Source organism: Aquarana catesbeiana, linkage group LG07 (assembly GCF_042186555.1).
Source record: "Aquarana catesbeiana isolate 2022-GZ linkage group LG07, ASM4218655v1, whole genome shotgun sequence".
Taxonomy (NCBI): domain Eukaryota; kingdom Metazoa; phylum Chordata; class Amphibia; order Anura; family Ranidae; genus Aquarana; species Aquarana catesbeiana.
Window position 1 is genome coordinate 191,955,105 of NC_133330.1, and position 22,475 is coordinate 191,977,579.

At 44.9% G+C, this 22,475-nt stretch overlaps 1 protein-coding gene across 3 annotated transcripts in view; it reads left to right on the forward strand.

Moving 5' to 3' along the window:
- The first annotated feature begins 14,616 nt into the window (after positions 1–14,616).
- The window catches only part of LOC141103392 (chloride channel CLIC-like protein 1), a 138,422-nt gene continuing 130,563 nt past the window's right edge, over positions 14,617–22,475 (forward strand). For 2 of the 3 annotated variants that reach the window (XM_073592920.1, XM_073592922.1), the window contains exons 1-2: positions 14,617–14,652; positions 21,865–22,005. In XM_073592920.1, the coding sequence (XP_073449021.1) occupies positions 14,632–14,652; positions 21,865–22,005 (162 nt within the window). In that variant the 5' untranslated portion in view covers positions 14,617–14,631. Of the gene's footprint in view, positions 14,653–15,161; positions 15,319–21,864; positions 22,006–22,475 lie in introns of those variants that run through there. The other variant, XM_073592921.1, reaches the window with a different exon arrangement.

Below are 22,475 nucleotides of genomic sequence, written 5' to 3' on the forward strand. Positions count from 1 at the left end.
TCAGTACAGTCTGTGGTACTGAACAGGTAGAAGGGGCCTCCAGTCTCTCGACTTTAATGGTGTCAGGCTCTAGATCTTGGGAAGCTAGAGATTCGAGTATGAGGGGTGAACCAGTCAGTAGGAGCTTCATGTAACGGGGAAAGACTGGCAGCGTCAAATGCCTCCCAGTCATCGGTGGGCATCCAGGCGCAGTCACCACCCAGCACACAAGGTCTCAGCGTGTTTCGATGCAGTCTCTTTTTGATGGGTTCGGCCCCCTCAGAGACCAGGTCATAGACTGGGGTAGGTGGGAAAGGCTGCCCCACCTTCCGGTACGTGGTGTGCTCCCACTTGGGCTCCAGCTTGCTCCTGCTAGCATGCTTGGTATTCTTGATCAACACCCAATCCCCTGGTCGCAGTGGCAGCTCTTTCATAACATGTTCAGAAGCCATCTCTGTGCTTGTCCATTAGCAATTGTTTGACCTTTTGCATTCGCTCCCAATGCTCCTGTACCCAAGAACTGGGTGTTCTGGGCAGGAAGTGCTCTGGAGTTCCCAACAGAAGGTCCATGGGCACTTTGCCCACATATCAGGAAGAAGGATGTATGCCCAGTGGACCGGTGGATAGTGTTATTATGGGCCCTCACCACAGCCCCAATGTGTTGATGTCAACCATCCAGGTGGCTCAGTTCATGGGATGCCCAGCAGGGTGCTGTGGAGCCGCTCACAGGCTTCATTCCCCTGAGGGTGGTAGGGTGTAGTGTGGGACTTCCGGATGTCAGCATAGTTCTGTCATGATAACGGATTCGAAGTTTGGACCTTGATCTGAAAGGATCCATTTTTTATCCAGACATAGTGTTGAGCAATGTGCTCCCAGGAGAGCCTGGCGGTTGTAACAGCTGTTTGGTCTTCAGTGGGCACCACCTTCTCAAATTTAGTGAAGTGGTCAGCGAAGACTAGTGTGTACTAATACCCGGAAGGTGCACTGGATTTTGTCAGAAAGTCCATGGTCACCAACTCAAACGGCTCATAGATTTGGTATAGTCATGGGCATCACTTTCTTAGGGGATACCTTGTGTATTGTACAGCTTTCGCACTCCTGGCATGATAAGAAGTACCTCCAAACCAGTGGCTCAGTCCAATCTGCCCCGAAGTGGTCACCCATGGCATTGAGTACTTAACAGATTTCCAGGATATGCGACTGGGGGACCACAACTTGAAGGACATCTCGTTCAGAAGGGATGCGGGCTTGCTGTTAGAGCACGTTGTCTCGAAAGTCCAGCCGATCCCATTGTCTCAGGATTGCCCGAGCAACAGGGGTTAACTTTTGCCACTCCCGAGAGGTACGCCTGCACTGAGATCTGGGTATTTTGGTGCATCGGTGCCCATTCCTCCCGCCCATGGCCTTGGTCAGCATCCCATTCTGCAATGGCACACGAGGCAGCAGGTACAGGCAAACACAGGAGCGACCTCTATGTCTTCCATTTTAGAGTCCACATCCTCTCCTGGGTGCTCCACCAGGAAGCAGGATAGTGCGTTGGCATGCCCGTTGAGCTTCCCTGGCCAGTAATGTATCTTGAGTTTGAATTGTGCCGGGCAGCCTGCCCACCTCTGCTCCAATGCCCCCAATTCCATGGTTTCTAGGTAGGCTGTCGGGTTGTTGTCAGTAAATACTTAGATGTCAGCCCTTGCGAGGTATTCCACAAATTTCTCAGTGATAGCCCAAACCAGGGTGAGCAACTCGAGCTTAAATTAACTATAAGTATGGGGGTTTCTTTCAAGGGCCGTAGGCTCCTGCTGGCACAAAAGATTACCCTCTCTTGCCCATCCTGCACTTGGGCCAGGACAGCCCCTTTTCCCTGGAGGCTTCCCTCCACGTACACCCAGAATGGCTGGGTGTAGTCTGCGTAAGCCAGAAATGGGGCAGAAGTCAGCCTCTGCTTAAGTTTCTCAAAGGCCTGCTGTTGGGATTTGCATTGAAGGTGAGGATCTGCCCTATCTTTGGGCACTATGCCCACACAACAGTTGGGTAAGTTGGGCAGCTATCTGGGCAAACTTAGGGATAAACTGCCAGCAATACCCTGCCAGACCCATGAAGGAGTAATTTTTGGGGGGGTTGCCAATCTTGGACAGCCTGTACTTTGTCCATGCCTGCAACCACATGCCCCAAGTACTGCATCCTTTGTCCCATGAGGTGACACAGTCGGAAGAAAACGGTCGGCTTTCTTGGGAAAACAACCAATGAGGCTAGCAGCCTCTGGGCTGTTATCCCAAGGAGTGGTAGGGGACGTCCCCCCCTCCCATCGCCTTCTGCAGCTCACCCGGGCTCTCCTGTCCCACTGGGAGGCCTGAGTGACCAGCCAGCATGTCTGCCGGCTGGCCGGAGACCTGAACAAAGCCGGGAACAGCTTTGACCGGGTCTCGGATCTAGTAACCCGGAAGTGATGTCATGACAACACTTCTGGTTTACTAAATACTTAAAGGCGTCAAATTAAAAATAATGACAGTATTTAAAACTGCCAAACTTGGCGTTTTGAATGCTTTTAAGTGCAAAGGAGGGATTTGGGGTCTTATAGACCCCAGATCTCTCCATAAAGAGGACCTGTCACTGCCTATTGCTGTCACAAGGGATGTTTACATTCCTTGTGACAGCAATAAAATAGATCAGAACTTTTTTTTTTTTTTTAAAGAGACAGTGTAAAAAATAAATAAATAAATAAATAAATAAATAAATTAAAAAAAAATTTTAAGGGCCCCGTCCCTCCGTGCTCACGCGCAGAACTGAACGCATACGTAAGTCGCTCCCGCAAATGTAAATGGTGTTCAAACTACATATGTGAGATATCGCTGCAATCGTTAGAGCGAGAGCAACAATTCATTTAATTCTCCTCTGTACCTCTAAACTGGTAACTTGTAGAAATTTTTAAAGCGTCGCCTATGGAGATTTTTAAGTACCGTAGTTAGGTATCTATTTACTTGGCGTAACATCATCTTTCACATTATACAAAAAAATTGGGCTACCTTTACTGTTTTGTTTCTTTTTTTTAATTCATGAAAGTTTCTTTTTACCAAACAAATTGCGTTTGAAAGACAGCTGCACAAATACTGTGTGACATAAAATATTGCAACGATCACCATTTTATTCTCTAGGTTCTCTGCTAAACAAATATATATATAAAAATGAACTTAAATTATTTTAGCAAATGGCTGCAATATAACAAAGAGTGAAAAATTTAAGGGGGTCTGAATACTTTTCGTCCCCACTGTGTATATACATATATATATATATATATATATATACAGTATCTCACAAAAGTGAGTACACCCCTCACATTTTTGTAAATATTCTATTATATCTTTCTTATGTGACAACACTGAAGAAATGACACTTTGCTACAATGTAAAGTAGTGAGTGTACAGCTTGTATAACAGTGTAAATTTGCTGTCCCCTCAAAATAACTCAACACACAGCCATTAATGTCTAAACTGCTGGCAACAAAAGTGAGTACACCCCTAAGTGAAAATGTCCAAATTGAGTCCAATTAGCCATTTTCCCTCCCCGCTGTCATGTGACTCGTTAGTGTTACAAGATCTCAGGTGTGAATGGGGAGCAGGTGTGTTAAATTTGGTGTTATCGCTCTCACTCTCTCATACTGGTCACTGGAAGTTAAACATGGCACCTCATGGCAAAAAACACTGAGGATCTGAAAAAAAGAATTGTTGTTCTACATAAAGATGTCCTAAGCTATCAGAAGATTGCCAAGACCCTGAAACTGAGCTGCAGCATGGTGGCCAACACCATACAGCGGTTTAACAAGACAGGTTCCACTCGGAACAGGCCTCGCCATGGTCGACCAAAGAATTTGAATGCACGTGCTCAGCGTCATATCCAGAGGTTGTCTTTGGGAAATAGATGTATGAGTGCTGCCAGCATTGCTGCAGAGGTTGAAGGGGTGGGGGGTCAGCCTGTCAGTGCACAGACCATACGCTGCACACTGCATCAAATTGGTCTGCATGGCTGTCGTCCCAGAAGGAAGCCTCTGCTAAAGATGATGCACAAGAAAGCCAGCAAACTGTTTGCTGAAGACAAGCGGACTAAGGACATGGGTTACTGGAACCATGTCCTGTGGTTTGATGAGGCCAAGATAAACATATTTGGTTCACATGGTGTCAAGTGTGTGTGGTGGCAACCAGGTGAGGAGTACAAAGACAAGTGTGTCTTGCCTACAGTCAAGCATGGTGGTGGGAGTCTCATGGTCTGGGGCTGCATGAATGCTGCCGTCACTGGGGAACTACAGTTCATTCAGGAAACATGTACTGTGACATACTGAAGATGAGCATGATCCTCTCCCTTCTGAGACTGGGCCGCAGGGCAGTATTCCAATATGATAACGACCCCAAACACACCTCCAAGACAACCACTGCCTTGCTAAAGAAGCTGAGGGTAAAGGTGGTGGACTGGCCAAGCATGTCTCCAGACCTAAACCCTATTGAGCATCTGTGGGGCATCCTCAAACAGAAGGTGGAGGAGCGCAAGGTCTCTAACATCCACCAGCTCCGTGATGTCGTCATGAAGGAGTGGAAGAGGACTCCAATGGAAACCTATGAAGAAGAGTGGGGACACAATAAGGGGGTGTTGTGCACCTGAATTTTTTGAAGCACCTTTCTTCTCTTCATTTTGGATTGGAGCTCTTTGAGTCACTTGTTTTGGACTTTGTGTTGTTTTATTATTTTTCATTCCATATTTATTTATTGTTTGCGAGCGCTTTATTTATATCAACTTTTTCATGTTTTCCAAGTGATTAGCACTTTGTGTATAGCAGCTGAAATTTTATTTCACCATTTTTTGTCTCACTATTAGCGCGAGTCTATATATTTAGCATATATTTTTCAATTTTTTTCTCTTTTTTGAGTGCACTCAGCAGCTATGGATATTTGTAATTTTGTCACTAATAGAGTTATTAATGCTGATGAATTTTTGTCATTCACCAATGTCAGCTCTGATCTTAGCCATGATTTCAAGGTTCTTAAAAATGCTTTAGATAATCAATATTGGGATGTTGGGATGTTGGGATGTCTTCACCCTGACTCAATATGTCAAGGATGGCATCACCCCCAGAAGACTAAGATGGGACCTAGCTCCCAATGACGGTATGATTGGAAAGGAATTAGAAGACAAATGGCTTTCTTTTTTGAATCTTACTGAAAAGAAACTATTAGAAATTTTGATTTCTCGCAAAGATAAGAAATTAAAAAATCTAGAGGCTAATATCAATGCTGTCAAGACTAAACTAGCGCCGTTTGAAGGGTCAGCAGAATTTAAAGAAAAAATGAAAATTTTACAGGATTTTGTAGTTAAAGTCGACAAAGAAACCCAGAAGAAAAAGATGAAAAAATATGTGAGGGATGCCATGTTGACTGAAGAGGCCACACCTTTGGCTTCAATGGATGACATGGTTACTATCCCCGTATCACCTTATACTCCACATAATGGGCCAATCCAACAGGGTCAACAAGGTATTGATAATACAGGTTGATTATAATGCATATAGTGTGCCCACATATAATCGGTATGAAGCCCTACAACAGGAAGAGTATTATGTTTCTGATACCTATGATCAGCAATATTATGGTAGCAACCAAGGTTGGAACAGCCCCAACTGGGCTCCGCCCCAAACGAGGGGTGTTCCACCTTTAAGATCACAAAGAGGACACCCCGGTGCTAACCATAGGGGGGATTTTCAGAAAAGGGGGTATGGTGGACCTCCAGGCAGGGGGAGAGGATCCACACACCCCAGAGGGAGGGGGAGGGGCCAACATCCCCAGGTGAATGGAGGAGGGGAATGGAAACCTTGGTATCCCATGGCACCCCCCAGACCCCAAGGAGTGGAGCACAGGGAGAGGTTGCAGAGGAGGTAAAAGGAAAAAGAAAGAGAGAGACTTAATGCAGGGCATTTTCAATTTGAGTGATGCCACTTTTACTTTGGATGAATTGAAAGTTTTAGAGTTGAGTCTTAAATTTGCCCGGGATAAGGATCTTAATAAATTTGATGGAAAGTAAACATCAAGAAACATTACAGTAAAGTTACACCTCATACAGGACAGGAAGCATCGGAGTATAACCACACTAATTAGTTTTTAATCCTAGAAATCCCAATAGCTATTTTTGAAGGTTTTTAAATCTCTGGTCCAACATGACCTAGAGGATTTATCTATCAAACCTAGTAGGTGGATGACAGACATTGAAAGGGGTATTAAACTACTGGAGAAAAATAAACAGATTGTCATTAGAAGTGCAGACAAAGGGGGGGGGGGTTCTTGTTATCTTCAATAAATCTGACTACTTAGCAGAGCTTAACAGACTAGTTCATGATGGAGGCAAGATATCTGGTGCCAGATGCTCCGCGGGTACCAGTTATCTACCAATTACCTAAAATCCATAAGAATCCTGCTAAACCACCGGGTAGACCCATTGTAAGTGGGGTGGACTCTCTGTTTGCCAGAATTGGTGAATATTTGGACCACTTCCTTCAGCCGCTGTCACAGAGTTGTCCAGCCTACCTTAAAGATAGTAGAAACCTTATGGAACTATTACAGCATGTGCAGGTGGATGAGGGCCACCGTTTGGCCAGTATTGATGTCAATTCTTTGTACACCAACATTCAGCAAAAAAATGCTATAGAAGCTGTGGTATGGGCTCTAAACAAGACCAAAATGAAAAATAAAAAAAAATAATTTTTTGTTCATGCCCTTGATTTGGCCATGAGTCACAATTTCTTTTAACATGATAAACAGTTTTTCAGGCAGAAGAGGGGAGTGGCCATGGGGGCCAAGTATGCCCCGTCGGTGGCCAAACTCTTCATAAGTCATTAGGAAAAGTATGCCATTTTTAGTGGAAATATACCTCAGCTCAAGTTCTATAAGAGTTATATTGATGACATTTTTGTCATTTGGGCAGGATCAAAAGAGTCATTTTTAAAGTTTTTGTCAGAAATTGGTGAGAACAGATATGGAATATCCTTCTCAGCAGTTTCTGATAAGAGTATTAACTTTTTAGACTTCGTAGTCTTCAAAGATAACCACCAACTGTCCACTAAAACTTTTTTCAAAGAGGTGGACAGAAATGGTTACATTCCTCTGGGAAGTTGTCACCATACTCGATGGCTTAGCACAATCCCCAAGAGTCAATTTGTGAGGGTCAGGCGCAATTGCGCCAGAACTGAAGACTTTGACATACAGGCTAAAGTTCTCTTTGACAGATTCGTGGAGAAAGGTTATACCCCATATAAACTCAATAAAACCTTATCAGCTGTTAGAAGTTTGAATCAAGGTGATCTTTTTAAAAAAAAGGCGGTCAATGAGAGAGATTTTGGGATTGCTTTCATGACTGGCTATACCCGCTAACATAGGCAGGTGGAAAAAATAATTTGTAAATATTGGCACCTTTTGCTCAAAGATTGATGATTTATCTAAAATTCTACCCAGTAAACCCCAGTTCATTTATACCAAACCCCTCACTCTAAGGCTTAAATTGGCACCCAATGTGGTTGATCCTCCAAGGAAGTTGTGTACTTTTTTGGATCAGGTTGTTTTTTTCAGCTGTGGGAGATGTGTTATATGCAAAACATCTAAACACAGAGTGAGGAAGACCACCGAATTCACAGCCCGTTCCACTGGGGAGTCCTTCAAAATTAACAAGTTCATCACATGTGGCACTACCCACGTCACCTACCTTTTGTCCTGTCCATGTGGGTTACAGTACGTGGGGAGGACCACTAGAGCACTTGGTGTTAGATTAAGAGAACATGTTAATAGAATTAAAAAGGGTTACAAACATCATAGTTTGTACAATCATTTTAGACTCTTTCATGGAAGGGACCCGAGTGGCCTTACCTTCTGCGGTATTGATAGAGTGGAGGGACATTGGAGAGGTGGTAATCTTAAGCGAGCCATCTCTCGTAATGAGACCCAGTGGATCCATCGTCTCAAAACTATGAGCCCCCTGGGGTTGAACATTGAATTGGATCTCAATTGCTTCCTGTCCAATTTTTATTCAAGTGTCAAACATTTTTTATTTCTCATTTTATTTTTCATTGTTTTTATTGTAACATTTTGTAATTTTTTTATTATTGTACTTTTTGTCTATATTTTACTAGTTCCAATAGTACCGGAACTGACGTCTATGGTGTCCTTGGAAATTGTTTGATTTATCAAACCAGGAAAATGGCGTTTTTTCTCTCCTGTGGATATTTTTTATCCTTAGGAGCGACACTTTTATCCCACCAACAATATGGCCACTGTGCTAATGTTGATTGGTTGTTTCTAGGAGCACTTATTCCTCCGCCCTCTATTTAAGCTGACTCAGCTAAACCGGAGATTAGGTCCGTGATGATGCCCTGTGGGAGGGCAAAACGTTGACGCTATTTCTGGGATTTCTGACATCACCATACTTCTGATGAACCATGAAGTATGGTGTGGAGCAGGACATAGTTGTGAGAAGTTGCTGTGTACTGCGTGAACTAATGAGATGTTGCTGAACTATGGTGACCTTTTCTTTGGCCTCTGGAGCAGATGGGAACTTTAAACCCTGTTAGGGGACAAGGTTTATACTAGCGATAAAGCTGCCCAATACTGACTGGTCACCGCAGAAGACACAGAAACCAAGCCTCAAAAGTTCACAGAGTCTTGAAATCTTGGAACTCGAAAAGGAATTGTCTCCTGGGAATGCGAGGTTTAAGGTGCTCTTCATTGTTGCTGACCGGCCATCTGCGAAGGAAGCCTGTGAGATCCCAGCAGTATCCTGTTGTTCCTGCTGTTCTACTAAGCCTGTTTTGACCCCCCTAAATAAGGGCGGTCGCAGGCTTTTTGGTAAGCCTCCATTGATTTATTGTGAAGGTGACGGGCAGCACTAGTGGTGAAAGCTCAGACCCAGGGTCTTCCATTGGATACTTCCGTCTGAATACTTTTCACTTATGAACTTTTTTTACCCACTTTTTTTCACATATATTTTTCTTATATTTAATGTTTTTGTGCTTTGTATTTATGCACTGTCAGTTGATTAACTTCACATGGACTATTATTAGATGTTATTTCCAGTATTATTTGCACTTGATTTAACACTATTGATTTACTGGTATATATTTGCACTTATTGTCGTTATACACAGTTTAATTATTGTGGTATTAATCCCAGTGGGAAGACTGCCCAACCAGGTGCTCTAACAGTTACAGCAACAAGAACAGAGCGGGTTCCAGCCAGGATGAAAGCATCTGTAGAGAGGGGCAGAATGCAATCTGGCCGTTTCATGTCCAATGGGGAAGGTGTCCAGAAGAGGTGCAACCCTATGCTTTCCCTCCTCATCAGGAACCTTTCGCTACTGCTAGTACTGTTTCTAATAGACGGGAAACCTTTCCCTACACTACCCACTCGCGTAAAGCGCACCAAACCTGGGAGCCAGGGCCTTAAATGGACTCTGCCTGACCCAAGATGGCTGCCAGAGTCACATGGGGCAACAGCATCCAACCGGAACACTTCCCCAATGACCCAGAAAACCATAGAGGAACCAGGTTCTTCCTGACTTCCTCTCTTGCACAGAACAGCTGCGGTTGAACGCCACCTGCAGTGGAAAAAATAAACTGCACCTGCCTACATGGTAATCCAACTAGCAAGTCTGTTGTTTTTCAAAAACATAAAGAAGAAGTAGAGCCAAAGCTTTTTTGGCCCTACTTCTGCTATAGATCACAGGAGCGCAGTCCGTTCTGCGCTCCTGTGAACTTTTTTCAGCTGTCAATGGGCTAAATTTCACTGTCAGTTGACATCACTCAGTTAGTCCAGGTGCTGGATCAATTCCGACCTTATAGTTAGGATCCACGCAGAAGCCTGGACTGGCAGCTGACACATCCTCTTAGCGATCTGCTGGGAGACTGAGCCAGGCACTCTCTCTTCTCCCCAGCATAGCTCTCCAGTGAGAGCTGGAGGGGCAGAGCAGAGAGCTGGTGACTGACAGTTGACTCTCTCAGCTCAGAGCAGAGGGGAAAACTGAGAACTGGGGTTTGATTGCCCTGAGGGTAGAGGAGATGGGGACATATGCAGCATCAGATCAATGCTGAATCCACTTATAACTGCTACATCTGTAGGAGAGCTTTTTTTTTAAAAAAAAACAACAGACTTACTGGCCAGATTACCAGGTGAAAATAAAAGAAAGAAAGACTAAAAAAGAGAACTAATACAGCCATCACATCTAAGGATTGTGAGCTGCAATATAATAAATGTGTTATATTGTTTTAATAAAGTGTCTTAGAGTTGTGAAATATGAAAGTACCTCAAGAGTTAACAACTTCTGGACCGCCCACTGCACATATACTGCGGCAGGGCGGCCCGGCTGCGCGAAACATCGTACCTGCACATTGTTCGCGCTCCCTGGTTGGGATACGCATGAGCCGCCGGCAACCTGTGATTGGACACAGCAGAAGCCAATCAGTGGGTCCCCATAATCGCTCAAGGGAAATACAGAACGGCAGTCTGCCTATGTAAACAAGGCAGACCGTTATTCTGTCACAGAGGAAGAGAGAAATCTGTGATTCCTAGTAATCAGGAACAGCAATCTCCAGTGGCATCGGGAGGGGAGGCTGAGGGGGGCTGGAGCCCCGAGTGGGTCCCTGAAAAGCCCCGGGTCTCGGGCATGCACAATTTTGTTATTACCCCCAAGCCCGAGCGCCGCCGCCGAGTAGGGTCTGATCTGACCCTGAGCGCGGCTGAGTGACATAGCAGGTCCTGCCTTCTGGAGCCTGCAGCACCTATGATGGACGTCTCACTGGTCCAATGCCGGGACCGTAGGACATGTGACATCCATCATAGGCGCTGCAGGCTCCAGGAGGCAGGAATTACAATGCGGCCGCCACATCACTGTGAGAAGATCCCCACTCGGCACTCGGGCGGGTGGCTCTCCTCTCCTGTGTGGCTCTGGCTGCGTGGAGTGCCTGCTGTCTACTACTCCACTGTGATGGGTGCGCCGCACAATAGGCATGTCAACTGAAGTCTGGTCAGGTAGGTCAGTGTATGTCAGGTAGGTCAGTGTGGGTCAGTGTATGTCAGGTAGGTCACTGCATGTCAGGTAGGTCAGTGCGTGTCAGGTAGGTCAGTGTATGTCAGGTAGGTCAGTGCATGTCAGGCAGGTCAGTGTGGGTCAGTGTGTGTCAGGTAGGTCAGTGCGCATCAGGTAGGTAACACCTCCTCCCAGGGCCGGGCTCGGGTGAAGCCCCTGGTCTTTTTGCCACCTAGCAATGCCCCTGCCGATCTCTATCTTTGTCTAGTGTCAGCATCCCCCCCCACAGTTAGAAAGCACACATAGGGAACATATTTAACCCTTTGATTGCCCCTGATGTTAACCCCTTCCCTGCCAGTGTCATTTATACAGTTTCAGTATTGGTGTCACTGGTCCCCACAAAAGTGTCACTTAGTGCCCAATTTGTTTGCTGCAATGTCGCAGTCCCGCTAAGAAAACGCTGATCACCGCCATTACTAGTAAAAAAAAAAATTCCTTAAGGCCTCTTTCACACGGCCGATCCGTTCAGGTCCGCCTGTCAGTTTTTTAGGCGGACCTGAACGGACACTCCATGGAGGTCTATGGAGCGTCGGATGTCAGCGGTGACATGTCCGCTGACATCCGACCCGCTCCAATCCGGAAAAGTGTGACGGAGGAAAAACCTACTTTTCCATCCGTCTGCGGATCGGATCGGGTGACGACGGACTCTACGGTCCGTCGTCATCCGATCCCCCATAGGGGAGAGCGGCACCCTGACAGGTCCGTCGCTGCACAACCTGTCATCTGCCTGCTCAGCGGGGATCGGCGGAGCAATCCCCCCACTGAGCAGAGCGGGCTCCGTATATGGACACGTCCGTGTGAAGGAGCCCTAAATCTTTTCCATAGTTTGTAGACGCGATAACATTTGCACAAACCAATCAATATACGCTAATAGGGGTTTTTTGCCAAAAATATGTAGCAGAATACAAATTGGCCTAAACTGATAAAGAAATTAGATTTTTTACTTATTTTTATTGGATATGTTTCATAGAAGAAAGTAAAAAATAGTTTGTTTTTCATTTCAAAATTGTTGCTCTTTTTTGTTTATAGCGCAAAATATAAAAACCGCAGACATGATCAAATACCACCAAAAGAAAGCTCTATTTGTTGGAAAAAAAGGACATGAATTTTGTTTGGGTACAGCTTTGCACGACTGCGCAATTGTCAGTTAAACTAACGCAGTGCCGTATCGCAAAAAATGGCCTGGTCATTAGAACGGAACTTCAGTCATTTTTTCATCCATCTCCCCAGTGGGGAGGCAATCTATTATCCAATTACTGGTCGCAGCATAACAAGTGGTCACCCTGGATTCCCCCCCGCATAGTTGGAATATCCACCTCCTCCTGCTCTACAGATGGAACACATTTGCCGATTTTAACCCTTTGGCTGCTGGCAGTATTGTAACTATTTCTCAGCATATTTCAGCAATGGAATTGATGTCCTCTCACTAAGTTTTTATATTTGATTCTTTCCATTTGATTGTTGTGACTTTTTTTTACCTATTTTGGGGTGCATTTTATTAAACTCATCTTAGTTACACTATTTTAGTCCTTTTATTTTCTGGCCCCACTTGAGCGCTGTCTGTGCATATTTAACGTTCACTTTTTCCCTAAAAGTTGACAGCTGCACTGGTTTCCAGTTATTTTTCATTTTATTGGATATGACATCATGATAATCCCCCAATGACTGTCTTTTTTAGCGCTTACGGTCTGTGTGGTTATTTTATAATGACATCATGCACAGCTCTCTCTCTTTGCCAGGAAGGGAGTCATAAGAGGGCCAATGAGAGCTGCAGAGCTGGAGGTGTGCCTCTGTGTAAATCCAGGAAGTGAACAGGCAGCAGCTTCAGCTGCCCACAGTTAAAATGGCTGCAGCCAGACTCCGTGGAGGGAGATTTCTGCAGCATATTTGGCAAGTACAAAATCACAGTATATATAAAATAATATGCAAAGTGGTTGGAAGGAAGCTTCAGAATGGCAAAGATGTTTTTATTACAAATTATGTGAGTAGACTGCAGTTCCTCTTTAAAGCGGAGTTCCACCCAAAAATGGAACTTCCGCTTTAAGGGAAGGTGACCCCCTGACATGCCACATTTGGCATGTCATTTTTTTTTGGGGGGGGGGATACCCTCTTTTTAGAGGGTTCCAGCTCCCACTTCCTTCTGGCGCACCCTCGGCACCAGAAGATCACCTCTTCCCCCTCCCTCTAGGCAATCATCTGGGACACATTACAGGTCCCAGATGATTGCGCGGCCAGTCATGGCGCGTGGCTCGCACATGCGCAGTGGGTGCCTGGCTGTGAAGCCACAGCCGGGCGCCCACAGTTACAATGCCGGTGTTCTGCCGAATAAGTTCCGCTCGGCGGATAAGTTCCTCACTCTACTGCGCATGCGCAGTACGATCCGGCGGAGATAACCGAAGCGGAACAGCTGAAAATCAGCTGTACACGGCGCCTGTAAGAGGGCCCCTCTCGGGCTCGCTTCGCTCGCCACGCTTCGGGCACGGCCTCGCTGCGCTCGGCTCTTTTAGATTCCCCCTCTAGGTCCACTTGGATGGTGGGGAAGGAATCTGGACCCAGAGCGCAGGCGCCGTGTACAGCTGATTGAAGCGTTTGAGCTTCGGCTATCTCCGGCGGCTGACAGTAGTTGGTACTGCGCCTGCGCAGTACAGGGGAGGAACTTATCCGCCGAGGGAACTTTCTCGGCAAGACACCGGCGCCGCCGAGCGGAGGGGGAGACAAGCGGAGCTGCGATCCCCCGTATCGCTGAACCCTGGGACAGGCAAGTGTCTGATTATTAAAAGTCAGCAACTGCAGTATTTGTAGCTGCTGACATTTATTTTATTTAGCGGAACTCTGCTTTAAGGGGGTAAATCCTTCCGGGGCTGAAGTAGTTAAATGATAGGGGTATACTAATAAACTATAAGACCCCTTTTACACTGGGGCACTTTTTTTAGCACTGTAGCGCCTGCAAAGCAACCTGAAACAGCCGCTGCTGACTCTCCAATGTGAAAGCCCCGAGGGCTTTCACACTGGAGCGGTGCGCTGGCAGGATGCTACAAAAAGTCCTGCAAGCAGCATCTTCGGAGAGGTGTATACATCACTCCTAAACCGCTCCTGCCCATTGAAATCAATGCAGCAAAGCGCTGCTGGTTTTAACCCTTTCTCGTCCGCTAGTGGGGGTTAAAAGCGCCCCGCTAGTGGCCGAATACCACTGATAAACCGACAGTAAAGCACTGCTAAAAATAGCGGCGCTTTGCAGCCCCCCGTGTGAAAGGGGCCTTAAGGAAGCGTTATGGATAATGTCTCTTGCCTAGCCCAGATGAACATTTGGCTGGGAAGGGTGCTAATAGCGTCATCTCCAGTAATATCGGTATAGCACATTTACTGGGTATAGCCACGAAGATCAGCGTGACAACATTGTGACATGCCTCAGCTCTGTTTATGTGATAGCACGTGCAATGTTTGTTTGTTTTTTTATTAAACGATCGCTGCACCGGAGGAGCTGTCATTCCCAGTGCAGCTGCGTATACTTCCGCTTTGCAGTCATGTGATCTATGAGGCGGCACCAGGATGAAGATTGGCTGTTGGAGGGTAAGGTGACAAGTGTGTGGAGAGGTGTGACAGTGAGTCGTGATTTCCTGGAAGAAGAGATGTTACGTCAGATTCGGCGACCCGTCAGGATGTGTAACGGAAGCTACGTTCTGTCGTTGCCTTCTTGCTACACCTTGCACTCCTCCACGGTAAAGATACAGTGAGAAGGGGGATAGCGGACATGTTGTTACACCCACCGGAGTTTTGCATTTTACACTTATTTTTAACAGTAAAGTGAGTTTATATAGTGAAATACCGTAGTTAGAACTCCATCTGACTGGTTTGATGTTGAATTTTAAAAGCAGCGGCGAGCCTGCTGATCTCACAGGTTTGCTAATCTGCCAGAAGTTCGCTGCTCTTAAAATTGAACATCTAAACATTCAGACGGAGTTCTAAGTACTGTATTTTACTATTTAAACTTACTTTACTGTTAAAAATAAGTGTAAAATGCAAAACTCCAGTGGGTGTAACAAGATGTCCGCTTTCCCCCTTCTCAGTGTATACTTACTGTAGAAGAGTGCAAGGTGTAGCAAGATGGCGGCGACTAAACGTCACTTCCGCTTACACATTATGACAGATCAACTAATCTGATGAAAAAAATGATGTTAATACCTGACGAGGAAGGACGGAATACTTGCGTGTAACTAGGCGTTTACCCGGGTGCAGGTACAGTGTTCTACATGATGTCACAGCAGATAAGGGTCGCACGTTTGTGGCAGTAATGTAAACATCACATGGCGAGTGGCTGACAATCCAATGCTCGGGTTATACTGGCACTGCTATGGGAAAGTCCTGTGTCTTTCCGTTCTTCTATCACAGACGTTTTTACACACAATACAAAGAAGTAGTACCAATGGGTTGTGTCACACTATTAGTGTACCGGCTTATCCAGCACCGTTATTTTTTGTAGTAAATGCCGTTAATAAGTAGATATGTAACAGTTCATTTTATGACACCCAAATACAACATAGTACCCAATTGTATGGTAAAAATTCTCTCCGCTAGATACCCAGAATGTCACCCTAAAATCACTCGCACCCGGCAGACGGCAACAAACTTTCATACTCTACTTGGTGACGCTCTGAAAGCCTCTGTAGGTCTTCACTGTAGTAAAGCATAGCTCCCAACTGTCCTGATTTCCAGGGACTGGCCCTGATTTGGAGCAATGTCCCTCTGTCCCTCCTTCCTCCTCATTTGTCCCTCATTCTGGTCTGATCTATATTGTTGTATATAAAATGCACTTTTTATCTTTCAAAAAGTGTTTCCCAGAGCTAAACCTTTCATCCAATTTCTAAATTGCTGCATTTGTACATTTTAAAAGCCAATATAAAGGAATAGTAGTGGTAAAAAAAAGCACTTGTGGATTGAATTAACCTTTTTTGGGGTTAATTCTCCTTTAAGAGGGTGTGGCAGGGGGCGTGTCCTATGCCTACATACATTTGCTAGTAGGTGTCCCTCATTCCCATCTCAAAATGTTGGGAGGTATGTAGAGGTAACCATGAATAACGGGCCTAGAATCACTGTGCTCACTCTGACATGGACAGCGATATTTACCATACACTATATGACCAAAAGTATTGGGACGCCTGCCTTTACACGCACATGAACTTTAATGTCATCCCAGTCTTAGTCCGTAGGGTTCAATATTGAGTTGGCCCACCCTTTACAGCTATAACAGCTTCAACTCTTCTGTGAAGGCTGTCCACAAGGTTTAGGATTGTGTTTATGGGAATGTTTGGCCATTCTTTCAGAAGTGCATTTGTGAGGTCAGGCACTGATGTTGGATGAGAAGGCCTGGCTTGCAGTCTTCGCTCTAATTCATCCCAAAGGTGTTCTATCAGGTTGAAGTCAGGACTCTGTGCAGGCCTGCGAGCCAGGCCTTCTCATCCAACATCAGTGCCTGCCCTCACAAATGCACTTCAGGAAGAATGGTCAAACATTCCCATAGACGACACTCCTAAACCTTGTGGACAGCCTTCCCAGAAGAATTGAAGCTGTTATACCTGCAAAGGGTGGGCCAACTCAATATTGAACCCTACGGACTAAGACCAGGATGTATGGTTGCCACCTCATCCCTTTAAACCCGAACACATATTAATTACACAGGTTCTGTGGCTGATTAAGGTGGCAATTAAACTCACTTGGTGCCTTATCTGCATTTAATTAGCCTCAGAACCTGTGTAATTCGGGTTTAAAGGGATAAGGTAGCAACTCTACCGGGATGCCATTAAAGTTCATGTGCGTGTAAAGGCAGGTGTCCCAATACTTTTGACAATATAGTGTATGTAGCACAATTGATGCCTTTGTGCATTGAACTCAGAGCCCCTGCCACTTGTGCTCATGTTTGTATGTGGGGGGTGGGGGGGGTGGCTCGAAAAATGCTTTTGGGATGGGTTTAAGAGTTTTTGGTGTAACTTTGATTCTTGCTTTTATTTATTTATTTATTTTTTCACTAAACTTTATATTTCACCACATAAAAAACAAAAAGTTCCCATATGTGATCCTTTTTTTTTTTTTTTTTTTTTTCTTCTTTATCCACTTTAGCTCCGGAAGATTTACCCCTCTTTTTGACTAGGCCATTCTTTTTGCGATACGGCACTGTGTTACTGTAACTGACAATTGCGGGGTCATGCGACTCTATGCGACATAGGCAGACTGCTGTTTTTTCTGTGTACTAAATGATGAGCGGGTGCCAGCGGACATCGGGCCATGGCGCCTGCTACCCGGAAGTGCAGGATCACATATATATATGTGATCCTGCGCAGCGTGGCTGCTCTGTAGCAGTAAAACTGCTATAGGGCAGTCGACAACTGGTTAATGAGACAGCAGGGCCCTCCAGTTAAGCTAATGGAGAACAGATCACACTTTATCATCTTCTTCCCCAGCTACAGTGGCTGGGGAAAGTGATGGCTGGTCCTTAAAGTGACTTTTAAGGCTTCATGTACACAAAGCCTCTTATGACTGCCAGCCTTGGGAAAACATAACGCAAAACGTTCCTATCCTGAACGCGATTATTCAGGAGAGGGAGGTTGAACCTCCCCTTACTGTAGCAGATTCTAAAAGCCTATTGGTACACGGACACATAGGTTTTGATGGAGTTGAGTTCAGATGTTTTGGCAAAAACACACCAAAAGCTCCTAAACTCAAGTTTAGGAGCTGTAGTGTACATGAAGCCTTACACGGTTTCTTAGTTGGGGGGGTGGGGCTGTAGCAGACTGGAATGTGTGTAAACCCCCCTGCTGTTGGCATATGGCAGATGTCAGGGGCAGCAAAAGGGGTTAATGAGCACCTCTCACTGCAACTAATATTGCCTTTTTTGCTTTTAAAGTTGCCCTTTCTTCATTCTACATCAATCAGTAGGGAAGAGCTCAGCAGTGCTTGGATTCCAACCATTCTGAGCTATCCCGCCAGGAAGGTGTCACTGTGACCACCAATCATAAGCGGCCAAGGCATTCCCCTCCCCGCTTGTATACGAATGGCTGCAGGGTGGGGAATGTCTCAGCCGTATATGATTGGTGGTCCACAGAGACAGCTTCCTGGAGGGCAGGAGGGTTCAAGCTACCCCGTTTCCCCGAAAATAAGACCTAGTGTGATTGTTGGTGATGGCTGCAATATAAGCCCTACCCCCCAAATAAGCCCTAGTTAAAGTCCTTGTAGGTCTTATTTTCAGGGTAGGGTTTATTTTCGGGGAAACAGGGTAGGGCTTATTTGGGGGGTAGGGCTTATTTTGCAGCCATCACTGACAATCACACTAGGTCTTATTTTCGGGGAAACAGGGTAGTATCTGAACATGCCTGAGCTCAACCCTGATTGTCACTATCAGCTTTGATAACATTTAGCTTTTTTTTTTTTTCCAAGCATGTTAATATGTACATTTTTAAGTCTGTTATTTTTACCCCCAAATGTATTTCATGTCTTGAGGGCTGGGTCACACCAGATGGTGCCCAGTGCATATTTTTTTCTTCATCAAAAACACCAGGACAGTAGATTATATGGGTTCCAATGGCATAGTTCACACCAGTGCAAAGCAGAATTTGAACATAAATATAAAAAGAGTCCTGTGAGCCTCCACTAATCTAAAATGCCCTAATTATCAAAAATCGTCTGCAAGCATTAAACATGCCTCATATATCATACAAATACTGGTATACTTTTTAACACTGGTATAGTGCATGACTTTGGAAAGTGCAGTGTATATATTTATCCAAAATTTGAACATGCTGCATTTTTACTGTACTGAAACGCAGCAAAATGCACCAGAATGCATTACAGCAAAATTAAAACCCTAGAAGCATTGAAAAAAAGAAGAGGGGAAAGCACACTGGAGCGTACTAAAAATGCATCAAAAACATGCATATAGAAATGCATTCAGAGTGAGTTTTTGTGGTGTGAACTGTAAGCAAAAAAGGCCTCCGCAAAGCATCCAGAATACGTGTTTGTGGTTTGAACTGGCTCTCAATGCAGAGGACCTGTAGATTAAAAAAAAAAGTGGTAGTTTACAATCATTTTGTGTTTGCACACTTTTTTTTTCAGTAAAAAATACACTAAAAGTAAATTTAGTGCACACAAACAACATAATTCTCAATTTTTTTGGGAACTGATGCCAAATCTATCAAGACTTAAAGTGATTGTAAACCCTAAAAAAAAATCCCCCCCCAAAAAACCTGCAAGACAAAGGCATAATGAGCTAGTATGCACAGCATACTAGCTCATTATGAATTACTTACCTGAGATCGAAGCCACCGCAGCGGTCCTCGTTCACCGCCGACATTGCTCCTGGGGGTTACTTCCGGGTACCCCGGCTCCGGCGCTGTGAATGGGCGGAGCCGTGATGACTGCATGCGCGGGAGCCGCCGGTAACGCCACAGTCTAACTGAAGCAACGGCACGTACGTTGTATATCCAGTGTTAGGTATCCAGTGTAGCTACAGGTAAGCCTAATTATAGGCTTGCCTGTAGTAAAAAGTGGTTGTAAAGGGTTTACAACCACTTTAAAGTACAACTAAGGGCAAAACTTTTTGTTTTTGTTTTGGATGGAGTGGAGAGGGATTAGAACACTTGTTAGTTTTGTTTTTTTGCAGTCTGTGCCCCCATTAGGGAGATTCATCCTCTCTACTTGTCCTGTTTACCATTATTGTTAGACATGTGCAATTCATTTTGGTCCGAATCCAAATTCGGGTGCATGTTATTATTTTATTCTTTATGGAATAATTGAATTGTGTGTAATATAAGCATTTCTTTGGAGAGCTCACATATGGTAATTAGGGCTGCAACTAACAATTTTTTTCATAATCGATTAGTTGGCCTATTATTGTTTTGATTTATCGGATAAAATCATAAAAAAAAAAGTAATATGCAATTTTTTTGTTTATTTAAAGTAATAATGAAAATTTATGGGGCACTATTCCTCCCAGGAACACCAATGATGGGGCAGCACTATTCCTCCCAGGAACACCCACCAATGATGGGGCAGCACTATTCCTCCCGGGAACACCAATGATGGGGCAGCACTATTCCTCCCAGGAACACCCACCAATGATGGGGCAGCACTATTCCTCCCGGGAACACCAATGATGGGGCAGCACTATTCCTCCCGGGAACACCAATGATGGGGCAGCACTATTCCTCCCGGGAACACCAATGATGGGGCAGCACTATTCCTCCCGGGAACACCAATGATGGGGCAGCACTATTCCTCCCGGGAACACCAATGATGGGGCAGCACTATTCCTCCCGGGAACACCAATGATGGGGCAGCACTATTCCTCCCGGGAACACCCACCAATGATGGGGCAGCACTATTCCTCCCGGGAACACCAATGATGAGGCAGCACTATTCCTCCCGGGAAGACCAATGATGGGGCAGCACTATTCCTCCCTGGAACACCAATGATGGGGCATTGTTCCTCCCGGGAGCAGCAATGATGGGGCACTGTTCCTCCCAGGAGCACCAATGATGGGGCACTGTTCCTCCCGGGAGCACCAATGATGGGGCACTATTCCCCCCAGGAGCACCAATGATGGGGCACGATTCCTCCCGGGAACACCAATGATGGGGCACTATTCTCCCCCTCCCAGGAACACCAATGGGGCACTGTTTCCCCCCCTCCCAGGAAAACCAATGATGGGGCACTATTCCACCCACCCCCCGGAAAACCAATGATGGGGCACTTGTCAAAGAAATTATTAATCTACTGTACTACTACTGATTACTACTGATGAGTATTCTGTATAGCCATAGCGGCTACCTTATCTTCAGTGTGCAGCTTAGCTCTCACAACTGCTTCTCGCCTTATTGCCTCGACACAGCAGCGGGCGGGGCTGAGTATAGCAGGGGGCAGCTGACGTCAGCGAGGAGGAGAGGCGCAGACGTGCCTGGTCACATACGGCGGCACTGCCGCCTTGTACACAGGAGGATTCACAGAAGGATTCTAACGGACATGCAGGGACGTGCCAGTGCATAGAGACTGAACAACTCCAACCAATACATGAGGGGGTTAAAGCCCGTGGTTTTCTGTAGAACTGCAAGACAAATGAGAACCTTAAACCAGCCTTTTTATGAAGGAGGGGTCAGATTTTAGGAGTAAAAGCTAGAAACAGAAACACAATTGGGCAAGCATTGAAGGAAGCTCACACACACACACACACACACACACATCTGATTCAATCTTCATCTTAAGAAATAATTACATTATTGGTGTTATTTTTACATTTTGATATTGTTCCTGTAATATTTTGCTATTTTAATATTAAATAAATGTTTGAGTTTTAACGCAAGAAATTAATGGATTTTCTTGGAACTTTCCTCATCAATATAATTTACAGAATATCAATATTAATACGATAAAAACGGTATTTTAACACGTGCACTTTCTTTATGCTCTGTGTGTGCTGAGAACTAGGTGGTGGTAGCCCTGAGGCTTTAAAGGTTAATAGGTGCAGTACTGGGGATAGGAAATAGTAGGTACTTTACCAGAGGTAGGACCGTGAAGGAGGACAGCAATGAGGGTAAAAGAGCATGCTCAATTAAAGTATAAAGCTAATGGATGCAAGAGCCCTCTCGTGCTACTGACTTGAAACTGGCACTCTTTTCTTTTTATATACAAGACATGACTTTATGATGTGCCACTTTTTTGTAGTAAACTCACCGCTAGGGAGAAAAGTAATTGTACCGAATATTTTCCATTTGTAAATTTTCTATTTATTTCACCAGGTCTTAAAGATGCATTTGTTCCTGCTTATCTCCCTTTTCCTGGTAACCTGCTATGGGGAATACCAAGATGATGACTGGATTGATCCCACAGACATGCTGAATTATGATGCAGCTGCTGGCAGAATGAAGCACCATAAACAGGTTTGTCTGGTCACCAATGTAGTAGAGTGACACTAAGTAATCTACCAAGTACTTTTTTTTTTTTTTTTTATATCTTTTAGTTTGCATTGTTGTCTGAAGACAGACCAATGTTTGCCCCAAGCACCACATCATTTTCAGTTGACTTGCTGTTTATTGGCGGTTAAACCAAAACCCAGCAATGTCCTTTGAAAGAAAAAAAAAAGCTGAGTGGACTAAAAGCTTTGAGAAAGATACGATTCATTGTTCAAAAGTAAAGCAGGAACTTGTACGTAGAGCCAAAACTTTTATTTTTTTTATTTTAGATATAGTAGAGAAGGGTAAAACCCCTCCCAGGATATTGCTGTCTGTCCCATAGAGATTTCTCTTCACTTCTTGCCCTGGAGACACAACAGAAAATAAGGAGATATCTTTCCAAGAGCGTTTTCACATGTGCTCCTATTGGAGGACTTTTACTTGCTCTGGTCACAATA